This window comes from Diadema setosum, chromosome 7 (genome assembly GCF_964275005.1).
Source record: "Diadema setosum chromosome 7, eeDiaSeto1, whole genome shotgun sequence".
In the NCBI taxonomy this organism is placed as follows: Eukaryota; Metazoa; Echinodermata; class Echinoidea; order Diadematoida; family Diadematidae; genus Diadema; species Diadema setosum.
In genome coordinates, this window is record NC_092691.1 from 9642539 (window position 1) to 9658268 (window position 15730).

The following is a 15730-nucleotide window of genomic DNA, read 5'->3' on the forward strand; positions in this document are numbered from 1 at the left end:
AAGCACGGTCGTCGTGCCCATTTGTGATAACGCACCGCGCTCTCACGGCGAGATAAGAGGTAGAGGCATAGTGCTATTTTTTTTTTCTTTTATTTCCCTCCGTGTGTACCATCCTCACATCTAATCTCGGCCAGGGTCATTGTTGAAGTTTCATTTAGGGCAGAGTCAGTATGAAATGCGAGCCGCGCGTAAGTATACGCCATTTCCAAATGCGGTTTACCGACGCCAATATGAAGCCATGGGTCCAGGACTCATAAGATATAAAAGAATTTCAATGCTGGCACGTGTAGGGGACGATGTGCAAGACAATCGTCAAGTTCACCCTATTTGTTTCTTTCCATCCTAACTCACCCGACGCTCCAATAGCTTTCTTTCCACTGAAGACCTCGACCTGGGAAATTTATCGTTAGATAGATGGTATCTGGTTTCTTTAAAGCATGCTTTGCAACAGAATAGTGCAAAGCGTAGACATACAACAAAAAAGTTATGACTATATGTGAAGGTAACTTGGCCAGGGATCGTAATAGTTGTGGCTGAGCTTTCTGATATTCTTTTGGTGAGATAATGCGAAACCCCTTATGAAGTGTAAAAGAGTATGTAATTCCAAGAGGAATTCAACGTTCATTTGATGAAAACTGGTTTTAAAATGGCTGATATATCCAAAACAGAGCCATCCTAATAAAAGGTGGGACCCACCTTTTATTTCGATCGCTTTGTTTTACTACGGGTTTGTTTTTGTTTTGTTTTTGTTTTTTGATGTCTCAGCCATTCCAAAACCGATTTTCATTAAATAATCTTTGAATTTCTCTTAGAATGCTATGCTCTATACTATTTCATACGTGGTTTCTTGGTATCTCGCAAAAAAGTTAAAAGCCCAATCCTCATCTCTGCCAATTCTATACCATCCCTTGAAACGTTGCATCGTGAAGAAGTCCGAAATGACCATTTCGGTTACATGACGGTCATGACAGTCTTGTCCCTTGTCCCTAAAATGTTTACAACATCCATTCTCCTCGATTGGCTTGCGCTTCAATATTCATTCTATTTCCTTTTACTGTATGAACCCAAAGAGAGAGAAAATATGGCTCCTTCACATCAAATTATTCTAAACTTCCCTCCATTTATAGATGTAGCAGGGATTGCTGTAAAAGGGTGTATTATCTTGTGGAATCCAGCGACAAAAATAACTGTGTCCGAATTCCTGTATTTGCAAACCAAATTTAGACAGTGTGTGACGATGAAATGATCGCCTTATCAGACGTGCAAATGTGAACGCGACTTTTTCTTGATAAGTGTATGGAAATCTTTGAAATCCATAATCTGTGTCAATGCGGTTTGGATGAAAGTATCACTTCAGTATTCTAGAGGGAAAGAAATAAATCAGAATTATTTCCTTAAAATTCTTTAAAAAAAGCGAGACAAAGGCAAACTAGAAGCTATTAGTGTGGATAGCAGCGTACCACAGACCTTCATTATCCTACCTCAATGCATGACACTTCCGCCTTCTGCTGTAGATGGGGAATAATTAGTGAACCTATTTCTTTAAAAAATGTTTTGGTATTCTATAAGAAATGCTTATTGGTTTAGGAATGGACAGGGTACATTTTTTATTTTTTTCGGTTGATATGAAATAATGTGATCACACCTGCCGTCCTATAGGGCTGATCTTTGCTTTAAATGCGCGGGGAGGGGGGGGGGGGTAGTATTCTGTTCAGTTATTCATGTATTCTGTTTTATTCTATTAATGTTTTGATACAAAACAAATACCGTCCCTTCTCTTTCCTCGGATCTGGTTTTGTAATGTGACTAAAAGGGGTTGCCGAATGCTTTGGTTTATTCGCCGTTTCACTCCTTAACGTTAACGCGTGCTGAAGTTGCGGCGAATTGAAAACCTTTTTCGATAGTGTAGGCACAGACAGACAGAGGAAAGTAGATTCCGTGAAGGAATAACCGGGAAAATGTCGGGGTGAATTGATGTAGATGGAGTGCACTCTGCCCCGTTCCAGCCAGAAATACTCATTTTCGCAAATCCCTTGTCGGATCTTGTCGTGGGAGGCATATATATACCGTCTATCGCTGGCGAACTTATATTTAGATGACTCTGCAAAGTGATTGTTCGACCAGTATTTGAGCAACATCATACTGTCTGTTTTTGCGTGCCCTGAACTTCTCTCTACAATTGAACAGCAATGCACGGTTTGATAAATTGAATAAGCTAATGCCTATATTCGTGTTGGTATTCACCAGATTGCAAATGCATCGACAAAGACGCAACTCCCATCTAACACTCTAATACTATTTTACTACCACTTATACATACTGCTGCTACTACTATACTACTACTATACTACTACTACTACTACTACTACTACTACTACTACTACTACTACTACTACTACTACTACTACTACTACTACTACTACTACTACTACTACTACTACTACTACTACTACTACTACTACTACTACTACTACTACTACTACTACTACTACTACTACCACTACCATTACTACTATACTACTACTACTACTATGCTACTGCATCTGCTTTTTCTTGTCAGGTATGTCAAATAAGACAATTCAGTAGAGTGACGTAATTTTGTTTCAAGATCAAAGTCTGTCTGTGCTCAAGTTGCCTAAGATACGCAGAGTTAAAATAACTAAAATTAAACACAGTAAAGGAATTACCCCAAAACATTTTACACAGATTCAATGAAACTTAAAATAAAGTGGGATTTAGGTTTCAACATAAAAAAAACCCCAACCTACTTCGAAGTATACATAGGGCCTACAGTATATAGTTTTGGCTGTGTAATGTTTTGTCAGATTTTTTATATTCATGCACCAAGAGACAACAACAATATTAAATGAAATATGATTGTATGTCTACCGACTGTACATGATTTCTGCACTCTTTGTTTTCATGGCAACCCTGAAATACGTAATGTCATTCCTGTGCTGCGTTCCCCATCAAAACACACCAACCATTGCCAACGGAAAGGGAACAAAAAATGGAAATGAAATAAAATGAACAAATATTCCCTCGTCGGTAACCACTCAGCTCGTCTCGTCGTTGCATTTGTAACGGTCGTCATGTTCAGGAAGTTATTGCAAAATGGGATATTTCAAATGCTAAAAAAATCTCATATCAAAACGATTGTGACACCCGTTGGCCTTTATTGGTATGATTCGTCTTTTGTCTTTGGTTCTGTTATATAGCATATCGCTTTCCTCGCGATCTCATGGATATTCTGATAAATGAGAGTTTGGCCGAAAACAACAACAGCAGCAACAACAACGACAACCTCTGTACGTTGATGGCTGGGAAGGAGCAGACAATCTTCATGCGGTTACCATGGATACGGGGTGATAACTTGGCATTCACCTCGGTCCCCCAAAATAAAAGTGTGGCGTCCCTGCACTCTCGTACCCTCTTGACCAGCCGTGACATTTCATGTCGAGGCCTGCTGAAAGCATCCAGCCAATATTTTTGAATTAAATCAAAGGATTTTCGTAAGCATCGCCGCGCTTGTTGCTAATTTGGGACATCGGTGATATATCATACTCCTACCATTACACTCCATTCGCCAGACATCGATCGAAAGAGCAAGAAATAGGATAAACATTCTTCATACTTCCTCTCCGCTCTCCGTCTCTCCCCCTCTCCTCATCTCGCCCCCTCTCCCACCCCGTATCTCTCCTTCTCCATCTGATTCACCCCCTTTCTCTCTCTCACTCTCCCCTTTTTCCTCCAACATGCTTCCTTTTCCCTTTTATCTACTTTGCTATCTCCATCTCCGTGATGGTTTTTAGTTTCATCAATTTGGTAGATTACGGGATCTCGATCTAATCTAATTACGAGAAGGAAGGGGTAAAAAAAAAAGGCTGGAGAAAAAAAGAAAGAAAGAAAGAAGAAGGCCCGGCTCTCGCCGGCATTCGTGCTTGGATTGGCAATCTGTATGTTTCCATGCTCAAGCCAACTTGCGTGCAGCGCCGTGGCCTTGGCTGCTAGACTGATCTAGTCTGCAGAGGTTGAGCTACAGCGGCACGAGGGTGAGGTTAATTAAAAAAATACGAAATGTCCAACGACGGAGACGATATACCTATCTCCCCGTCTCCTGCTCTTCTCAGAGCACATGGCGCTTAATATCCCAGCACTGAACTTGTGAAGCTAACACGTCGAACCTGTCCTATTTGTGACTGCAATGAGGTCAACATACGACTACAAAAAAAAAAAAAAAAAAAATCGCACTCCCATAGACGAGATGTGTCTTTTCAAAGTCGATCCGTCAACACTGTAACTGATATGAGTTTGTGTGTTTTGTTGGGTTAGATTTATTCTGCGTTGAAACAAACATAAATTAAAATTCAACTTTCAAATGTACAAGCAATATATAGTATAGTATAGTATAGTATATATATATATATATATATATATATATATATATAGTAACACATATATTACACATAGAAAAACATAGGCAATAATAATATTCGAAACATAATGACAAGAAATATTTAACAGATGTATTTCCCGTAAACGAGAGAAAACACTGAAAGCAGGAGACCGCCATTATGAGTGATTACCATGGAAATGGATGAGGCCTCATAAAGATGCAAATGTAAGGCGGCGCAAAAAAAGAAGCAATTAATCAATTACGATTGTATACTTAGTAGTATGCGTTGCTTTGATTTAAAGAGTTGGGAACATTATGAGTGTATTAATTGCAGCTTAAATGTAGCTCTTCATAGGAGTATATGGCTGAACAAGACGTTATGTTGTCGAGAAGATTATTCCAAATGTTCGGACAATAATGTTCTTCCTAAGAAAGTTTGGAGGTAGATGTTAATATTTGTTTAACTCTATTAAGGCTGTATCTTATGCATTGCAATATACTTATGAGACAGTGATCCTGAGAAGGTTTTGTTTTTAATGAAATGTATGAAATTCAGAGGTGCTAATTTCAAGATGGCGTAAGGACGATTTTTTTTTTTTTTTTTTTTGCCAGCAAACATCCTCCACGACTAGCTTAGGGTTTAAGTTCAAGCTCATGCTGGAAGGGATGAGTTTGTTACCCTGCATTCCTTCAAGTCGTATAATCCATCTCTAATTTTGTCAGTAAATAGCTCAAGAGAATAGAGTTAAACTAAATGACATTACCATGATTACCGAAACACTGTTTCGCACGGGTTTTTGTTTTTTGATTGTTTCATTTCCATCTGAGAAGATGGCTAGATCAGAAAGCCCATATTCAGCTGCGCTAGCTGGTTCTTCCATTTGGGTCTTAGGCGGGACATTCCACCTGGTCATAATTACTCTTTGCGATGAATGAATGAAGCGGGATCTTTTACGTGCATGAGTTGTGACTCTCTCATACACGAGACCTCCCGTTATGTCCTGTCTGAGGGATAGAGTGTGTTGACGCATTATGGTTACACACAACATTGGGAGACTCGGGAATCGAACCCGGGTCCTCTGGATCTGGAGGCAGACGAGCTCCCGACTGAGCCAAATCACGGCCCTTAGTAGTAAAAGTAAAAGAAAGTAAAAGATAAAATGGCGATGACCATGTGAACGTGAATATCATGCAGCACCATATTTCCAAATGATACCTCGAGTTGGTAATAGCTTGTGGCCACAGTGCCATTTTAAGGCAACATCGGGCTCAGAGTAGAGCTTGTCCAACGGGTTGAACGTCATGAGCGTGGTTTAGACTCTCTTTTATCTTTTACCACGTTAATTCGTAATCTTCATGAAACTGACATGACCAGAAACGAAATTTCGTCAGCAAAAAGTATAGCGGTGACAAACGTACTGTTCCTTACAAACTTATATAGAGACTAAAAATATTCATTAATTTTCATTCACCGCGATATAGAATCATCAGGAGTACAGATCAATCGAAAAACAGCAACTTCTTGCCAGTGTGTGCGAGTGTTATTGAGAAGTTACAAGCAGTTTTGCATCAGATGTTTTTATCATTCTAGTCTATTACCATCTCCTGTACCTGCTATAAGATTAAGGGAAGGTAATAGGTATTTACCCCCATTTCCTTTCCTTTTCTGACTTTCTCTCCCTTCCTCTACTGTGCTGTGCTCTGTGTGTGTGTGTGTGTGTGTGTGTGTGTGTGTGTGTGTGTGTGTGTGTGTGTGGGTGTGTGTGCTTTTTGTTGTTGTTCATATCAATTTCATTGTCAACATGGACCTGATATTGAATGAAACTCAAAGAATATCGTAAAACACAAATAAAAAGTGTGTGCGTGTGTGTGTGCATGTGTGTGCGTGTGTGCGTGTGAAATTACTAAAGGCAGCACAAAAGCGTGGGGAAGAGAGGATATGAAAGTCGGCAAAGCAGAAGAAAATTAGAGAGCAAATCTCCTGCAAAGGCCGTGATTAGGATGAAAACTGTACCTACTGAGACGCAAATTGCAATTTTGTGGTTCAAAAAAAAAAAAAAAAAAATGAGTGACCGTCGGCTATAATCGCGGCGAGTGGATTGCTGGATTGGCGGTAGAATTTGTTGCAAAGGATGGCGTCTACACCTGGGACGCACTAATATCGAGGCATAAGTGGATGCTTGTAAAGTCAACGCTCTGAGCAAAACAGTGATGATGCGATGAAGTGGTTATCTCTTGCTAGGCGAGCCGGAGGGGAGGCGGTGGAACGGGCGGAAAGTTTGGCGTAGCTTTCGCTAAACGAATTAGCACGAGTGATTACCGGATTTCTCTCACGAGGAAGGCAAAATGAATGAATGAATGAATATCAATAAGTAAATAACGACTCGAAGATGAAGATGTTTGTACGACATACTTTCCTCGGAGTCATGTTTAAGCTCTAAAATGGCTTCCCTTTACCGAATAGTCTCGAAGAAGTCGGCCTGATATCGTTTGTGGGGGAAAATGGATTAGGCAGACAAAAATTAGCTCACCAGCGTCTGGTTTGAGGATATCGGAAAAGCAAACCAGACATAGACACTCACAACCATGAACACATTTAGACAGACACACAAACACACAGACACTCAAACAAACAGACACACAGACACACGGACACGTAGACACGCGGACACAAATTTATACAACTGCACTTGCTTTGAACGCATTCTAATATCGAATTACAAGAATACACGCGTCATATATTTCAAATTGATCGCAGGGTTTAAGGATACAACTTTCACTACGTCGATATTATGGTAGTGATTGTCAGGAAGAATGAATTTTTATGGTACATTAATATCAGATATGAAGAATATCTAGGAAGCTGTGGCTTGGTTCTGTGCGATTGGATTTTTTTTCCCCTCCAGTGGATAACAATTCGCTTTTCTCTTGGAGTTATCTTCGGGAAGTGAGCATTTTATTAGCATGGCAACCCGTAGGGTAAAGTAGTCCAACAATTCTAGCATTGGAATAAGGAATTGACGTACGAACTTTTGCGAAAAGTAAGAATGAAACTTATTTCTCCTATATACGTGTAATGACAATACCCATTTCGGAAATACCATTTTACCGTTCTAATTCCGTTCGTATTAACTTTGAAATGAGATGATGGTTCAGATAACCTTGATTCAGAAAGTCAAATTTCTTTATCAGATACGGCATTGATATCCATTTCTTTTGTCTACAACTTCAGTCAGAAGGACAGATTGTTACGCCTTGCATGGACAGCAGGTCGACGAGATATACTATTCAGATGATACATGGCTGCCACATCTGATACTCATCAGTGTCAATGCATGTAATGATTTTCTTTAATTCACTTAATACACTCCCTGTGCCCCACCCCTACCCCCCTCCTCGAAACCAATCCCCCCCCCCCTCTCCAGAATCTCATCATAGCGCGGTCGGCGACACACAGCGCTGCCATGGGTCTCATCTCGTCGCGCGACTTCGTTGATCTGATCACCGTTCGGCGGTATCCCAGCCAGGGCATCGTCGCCACCAGCTCCCGGAGCGTGGAGCGCAAGGATAGACCGCCATGCGACGGATATGTTCGCGGGATCAACTACCATGGGGGAACGTTCTGCTCGCCAGTCGAAGGGTAGGTGACAATATCCATATGCCTGATTTTGATACTGTTAAATAGGGTCTATGTAGACCCGTGGTTTCCCCGCTCGGGTTCTTGATGTAATCAGGTCTTGGTTCAAGTCCCTGCCATGACTAAGTGACATTAAAACAGGCATGGGATGTGTCGGCGGTGCGTTCCTTCTTCCGCAGCTATACGTGAGGACATGTCCAGATGTTTTATCAGTATTACATTTGTTATCATGATAATAGTAATAATAATGATAATAATAATAATAATAATAATAATAATAATAATAATAATAATAATAATAATAATAATAATAATAATAATTATTATTATTATTATTATTATTATTATTATTATTATTATTATTATTATTATTATTATTATTATTATTATAATTATTATTATTATTATTATTATTATTATTATTATTATTATTATTATTATTGTTGTTGTTGTTGTTGTTATCATCATCATCATCATTATTATCATCATTATCATGATAGGTTAAATAAATATAATGAGATGAAAAGTTGAAGGCCAAAAATTCACTTATATTATGTTATCTCTTTCCAGTCTTACATTTCTTTTCACGATGGCTCACTCTGTCACGCATGGGCTGCTTTCAGAACTCGATCATGCCTTTTAATTTACTCAGTATCCCGTGATAGAAACTTGTCTGTGACCCGAAATCGAACCATGGAGCTACCAAGGAGGCTCGCCTAGTACCTCCTTGGAGCAACTAACTCGTAACCGTGTACAACCAAACGATGATATTATCGGATAGGGAACGGGTCGAGATCCTGTATAGAGCATATAACAGAAGCCAGCATTGCATACCAGTGATTCTCGGCACTGTATAGTATGTCCTCCAAAAAATAACATTCGCATTTTGACAGTGATAACTTCTAATATGAATAAACTGTCTGAATGCTATTTCAGGGTCCAGAATATACCTTCTTGCCTATATTTTGCAGAAAAACCCATTCAATTTGGTTAAATGGTAACAGAGACAAATAATGTGGATCGTTGTAAAGCATGTCAAGGGCCTGTTTCTTCCAAGTTTGGCACTTGGATGCTCTTGGAACTGATGTGTGAACACAATGGACAGGACTTTAGAGGGAAGGGATTCCTGACATGCTCTATAAAGATCCTCATTTCACTTTGACCACTGAAGCAATTCGGATGGGGTCTCCTGGAAGACGTGGGTAATAAGTTGTAGTTTCATACCCTGAAATTGTATTTGGATTGATTCACTGTTTTTGAAGTTATCGTTGCGGAGGTTCCCGCTGTTTTGTTTTATTTTGTTTTGTGTGGGTTTTTTTTTTTTGGGGGGGGGGATGGGGTGGGGACATCGGTACAGGAGAGGCAGGGGCGAGAGACGAAGGGCGTATAGTGTCACCATGGAAACAATAAAGAGGTAGAGTTGGAATACCAGTGGGGGTAATGCGTATGTTGCTGGCTCTTCCAACACGGGGAAAAAAGCGCGATGCAAATAAAAGAGAATCTGTAATAGTCGTGGCAGAGAAATGTTGAATTGTATTAATTAAAGACACCAACTATTTGTCTGCAATAATGATTACTTTCATGGTGTCAGGGGAATAGTTGGATGCGAGAATTAAAAGTAGAAATACTACCGAAAAAAGAAAGAAATGAAGCCATGTCGCTTGATTGTCAATGACTTCAGACAATCTTGTCAGGTATTTTTGTATCTGAGGATATGGGGTAGACTTTAGAGCATGAATTTGTGTTTTGACTCATCAGCGAAAAAAAAAAGTTCTTGCGTCCCTTCCACCGACAAGAACCTAAACATGACAAGTATTGAAATGAAGTGAGTAAAGAAAATGTCTGACCTTGTGCTGGAAATCGCTTTCCTCTCCGCACTTTCTCCTGTCCTTGGTATTTCTCCGAGAAGACATATGAATGTTTCTCATCATTTCTAGATCTGATTCAGTTTGACTCACCGCCAGGCCTTACGCCTGGGCAGGTACGGTATCTCGGCGATGACAAATCAGAGTTTCCGTTAATCAAAGGGGGAAAATGTCTCGTGAATAATTTATTAGCATTAAATCAGCAGCATAAATGCGACTAACAAGTGGAAAATTTGAATGAAAACCGATGCACAGCTTAATTAAAGAGAGAAAGAAAGTGGGGGGAAAAACAGAGAATCGTGTTTGGTTTAATACCCGTGATAATCTGGTACAGCGTATTATGGAAGCTTCAAAATTAACTTCTATTTGGCCAGAAAGCCTGATTTGTGAACTCGTCTTGGCATGGCATGGATATGACCATTTGAAACATTGGTTTCCCCGACACACTTTCGCAATAATGCCATTCAATTTTTGACAACGTGTTTTCAATTTCGTCCCGGACACTCTGGAATGTGCAAATGTTTGTTTCAATTTCGTCTTTTGTCGATCGATTTTTGAAATATTGTCATCAATTTCCTGTCCTGTCATCTGTCTTTGTCAGTTGCAATTTGCATTTGTTGGTAACAGTGGCTGAGCACGAGACAGCAAAATCAATTTCGTCTACACATATATTGGCAATGTTGTTGTTTTTTGTCAAAGTTTCACTCAAAATAGTCTCCAAGACATACGGTATATTACCACATGTCGTCGTTTTATCTTACTTTATAAAAACTAATTTTCCTACCACAGAACTAATTTACTTACTCACAAAAAATAGTGACGAATTTGATAACAACATTCATAACTTTTTCTCCCCCACAAACAACAACGGTAACATTCGTAAATCGCTGAGCGGCAGAGACGAATTTCAGTGTCTATAAGTTCATCGTGTCACTGCCGGAAACCAGGGATAGCCTGGTGGCCAGTTGCTGCCCCGAAAGCAGTAGATGGCAGGTTCGAGTCCCGTGGTTTCTTTTTCGGACATGTTTGTTAAATTAATGATTAGTAGTTGCGATCTTACAAATTTCATTTGTATAGGGAGACAAATTGAAGAAAATTCACCTCCCCCTTGATCCCTCTGATTAACATTCTCTTGCTTTCATTTGTGCCTTGTGTTGTCCGCCTTGGACTACTTAACATAACAATGTCAGAATTTCGGAGCTTGGGTCTTTGTTCAAAGTTCATCATTCTCTCGCTTCCAGTGGATGTTGACGAAGTAGAATGCTTGATATGTAAGTTTGATTCACATACACAAAAAAGAGCCCAGGAATGAATGTCAATTTGATAAAATTAGAAGGGGATTGGAACAGTAAGCTTTTCCGGACGAAATCGAATTGAGAATTGATGAAATTGAATGAAGAGGTGACGAAATTGGTAGGAAAACCTTTATCTAAAACCACAACATGTCGGCATTGAAAGTATGTCTCCGTGCACAGGAGGAGGAGCACACGTTTTCTCGAAAGAGCGTACAAAGAGTCACTCCAGTTGACAATGGTTCGGAAGAACAAAATCTAAGACTCTGATTGTCTCCAATTGTCATTAATAAACCAAAATCTTGGATGGCCATGGCAACTGTGAAATAAATTGGCAGTGTCACTCTATGTTCGATTTCACTTTTAAGAACAGAGTGATATCATGCAAACAACAGACAGACATTGATTTTTATTAAAAGCGGACATGAAACAAAAAACTTTTCTTTTGCAATTTCTAAATTTTCACGTGTTTTGTAAACAGCACGCGTCACCAACACGTGTTTGCATGTTTTTGTTTTTGTTTTTTCATCACGGTTATCAAAGTTATAACGACACCAGAGTGCTTTCACGAGAAGAATACAATACTTCATATATATATATATATTTTTTGCGATTAGATTCAAGAAAGAAAAATAGAAGATTTTTTTTTGTGTGTGTGGGTAAGTGGAATAGTCGTGAGGCGATGTTACCATAAGCTCCTGTGATTCCCATAATTATGTGGGTGGATGCTAATCCTTTCTGTACAAGGGACTTTAGACAGTGTTTATAACCTATGAGGATTTCTTTACCAATCGATGTCAAAAACACACAAATGATTATGAAGTTGCTCTTAAAGCACAAGTGAAAATACGACACTGCAATAATTTGTTTATTTTGCCTCCACTTTTAATGAAACCTATACCTTGATTGAGTTTTAGACTGTCCTCTATGCAGTTAGCTTGAACACGAAATGTCATTGCATTTGTACCTTTCGAGAATTGTATAATCTTTACTTATTTCCCTCCTTAATGCGCAATATCTCTCATGCTAGGGTAGCCTTCATTTGGTTGTCTGTCTGTCTGTCTGTCTGTCTGTCTCAAGTCCGAAAAACATGCTCTAAGGGAGGAAGGAAAGCTGCACTTACACGGGCTGCAACCACATTCATTGATGAAACATTAAGCGGGCGGAGCATTTCGATTAAAAGTGAAGTTGTTTTAGGCGCACTGTAAATACATAAGGCCTACTTTTATTTTGTCCTCTTTTTTGAGCTGACAATTTAAGTAGGAGAGATGCGGTTATTTTGGAAGTTATTTTCTCGTGATCAGGGTACTAGATGTTTTGCTGAGAAAGAGATTGATGTTTTGATGCCATTTCTTTGCACAGTGATGCTGAGAAAAGACCCCTTTAAAGTTCAGAGTCAGCACACTTCCTTATTGCTGACATGTGGTTTACAGGCAGCGGAATTAGTAGGAGTATACGAGGGCGTACAAGGCTTGTCTCAGGCCAGCTTGAATCATCGTGGGTAGACGTCTCTCATCCCCTGATACAAATCAATCTGTCACATACGATTTGCCAGCCGATTGCCCGCCTCCGCGACCCAGCGAAATCCACCGCTGCCAGACGCGAAATACTTCGTAGTACAACTCTGCCGCTATTTACAAGCGCAATACATGCAACCCGAAGTGAACACAAGATGGCGCACTTCCACTTCTCCTTTCAATTTTGCTTGCTTGTAAACGGACAAACTGTATGCGAATACATTACATGTTTGTCCTTTACCTATTGCAGAGTACTAGTATGTAGGCTGGCAAAGTAAACATCATACCCCTGCCATACGTTATTGAACCGTCAAAACAACAATCTAACACTCTTTCTTTCATGTGTGCAATTAAAAAAAAAAATGTTGCGCACCTCGATAATATGTGGCGGTTTGTGCCACAAAGTCGTAGGCATTACCGTAATTCCATCGAGTAAGGCCTCACGATTATGAATATTGGATTATTCATTGTGATAAAACAACCATCACCACCACCACCACAACAACAACAATATGGAAGAAATGGCATATTATTTCTGACCCTGCAACTCACTGCGGACGACGTTTAAGCAATGCAACCGACTAAGCATTACACGGAATTAGAGAACGGGCTTTCGGAATTATGATATCTGTTTTAGTCGGAAATTTCCATCAGCATGTCAATAGACCAAGTGTGCAGTAATTGGCGTAGCGCTTGTCAAAAGGTTGTTTGTCATGTTTTCACTATCCTCAGACTAAATGTGCAATGGCCATTGCGGATCGATGCTGCCATCCCATGACAAAAGGAAACAACTCTATTGAATGAGTTTCTTACTAAAAGAACAAAAATGTCATTGTCATATGTGTTATGAGTAATTAATATGTAGAGTTGCTTCCTTTTGATATGTCTGTATTTCAAAAATTGCGGATCATGTGACCTCAATTTCTCCACTATCATGTAGAGCATACAAAAATACCTCAAATCAAAAAAAAAAAATAAATCGATTTCGATAAAATCAAGAGCCGCTTCCTTTTGTCATGAGACGGCAGCATGATGATCTATATGATTCATATTTTGGTCATTTCCGGTCTCAGTGAAGAAGCAAGTGCACTTTTTTTCAGGGTGGTAAAAGGTGGGGTTGGGTCTGTGGTGTATCGATCCTGCACTATTGTAGATTATTGGATAAGTCTGTTTCCGCGAGAATAACGTGCTGACGTGAAAGAGTGGTGGGCGTTATACTCCAACACCACACATACACGGTCACGAAAAACAAAAGTGAAAGAGAGGAGACGGTTACGTGAGCGTCTTATGACATTATGGCCAAACTATGTGAGGGAAAAAAGTGATAGTTTGCCCTGCCGTATAAAGCAACATCATTGATGCGGCTGCTGGATTTGAACACTGGTCAGCACTGATACTACTTCGACACACCTTAGGATAGCAGAAACAAAAAAAAAAAAATCATCGCCGTCCTTTTATAATCATTGCAGTGCATTGATAGTGATAAGAGGAACCAATTACAAAAATCCAAGTCACATTGTGACACATTATAAAAAAAAAATGCAAATACCGTTGCAACATGTTTGCGTTATCGTAGTCATGATAATCATATTCTTCTGCATTTTGTTTGCATTTTGAATGATTATAAGCATCGGCAACAATAACAGAATCTAATCAAATGTGTGTGTTTTGTGTATTTCCTATTCATTTTGCCAGGGAAACCAGTAAGACTCGTGTGATCAACATCGTCCAGACGGATCTGTGTGGGATGCTACCCCAGTCCGTGGTCGAGTCTGCCCTCCCCAAAAATCTCATCGAGTTTTTCGTCGATCTCGACGCCGCGCTCAAGAACGACTACTTAACCAAGTTGTCGACCCCGTGAAGTCCCCACCACCCATGCTCTCCGCTCGGCATCCCCCGCTGGCTGTGGCAAGCTGATCTCCAAGGCAACGTTCATACTTAAACAGGTCAAAGTACTTTGCCGTCTTCAAGATCCCATGCATTGCGACATCGTTATATCAGTCAATAACTATTGTGGTCCTCTCGAAAATGTAAATGTACATACCTTACACGGAAGTGCGTCTGCTCCAGGGGAGTGAACGACAGGAATTCGAACAAATTCTATTATTCAGATATACATGTATTCCCAAACATGATTATGGAGCTCGTTCCGAACAGCTTCCATGTGAAAATGTTATTTAACATGATTGAGAAAACAAAATTATGCAAAGCAGCAGCAAACTGTTAACATTAATACTTCATGGTATCATGTCAGTATTCCCAAGATCACAAATGGAATAGATTGAAATCAATTAATACCAGTGCCAAACTTTTTTAGAACGATGACAAGGACGTTTCTACTCACATGAAATTAAATTTGAATGACGAATTGTCGGAAAGCCAATACTTTCGCCTGCCAGAAAAATCTTTCGTTAAAGGTGACACACTTTTTTCTTACATGTATAAAATAATCATATCGCTTACTCATTTCTATAAATTAATTTCATGGTTAAGCAGTGCTGTGTAGGGGAAAAACAAGAGAAAAAAACCCCCCAAAAATCATTGTCATGTGTGTGTAAGATCATACGCGCTATAATGCTTGTGTAATTCAAACTTCTTACAAATAAAAGTCCTTTCGATGGGCAAGAAATGGACAACCTGGGGTCACGAGACATATAGTAGTCACGTGATTGACTATACTTACTACTAACGTCATTTTTTGGAGCGGCAACTTGTGGCTTGTTCGTGTGAACGTTCCTTGTAGTGTTCTATGCCCTAATTCTGCTTGTCACTATGCACAATTTCCGTGTGCTTTCTCTTATTCGTTGGCCGTCACAAACGTATTTTTTTTTTGTTTATCATATTCTAGGCTAGCTTTCGTATTTAAATAAACCAACAACAGCAGAAACAGTGTATAGAGTATAAATTATTCATCCACACTGTTAAACAGAAATTGCGTTACGTGATATGGTGTAAAGTATGTTGTATTTCTCATCTTACGTGGCATAATATATGCTAACTGAAGTTATCGAGCAACTTCCTCT

The 15730-nt window shown here is 39.5% G+C and overlaps 1 protein-coding gene across 1 annotated transcript in view; it reads left to right on the plus strand.

Moving 5' to 3' along the window:
- LOC140230705 (stAR-related lipid transfer protein 5-like) overlaps nt 1-14748 on the plus strand; it is a 75385-nt gene extending 60637 nt beyond the window's left edge. Inside the window, exons 5-6 of the mRNA XM_072310846.1 lie at nt 7822-8036; nt 14403-14748. Of these exons, the coding sequence (XP_072166947.1) occupies nt 7822-8036; nt 14403-14568 (381 nt within the window). The 3' untranslated portion in view covers nt 14569-14748. The remainder of the gene's footprint in view (nt 1-7821; nt 8037-14402) is intronic.
- The last annotated feature ends 982 nt before the right edge of the window (nt 14749-15730 follow it).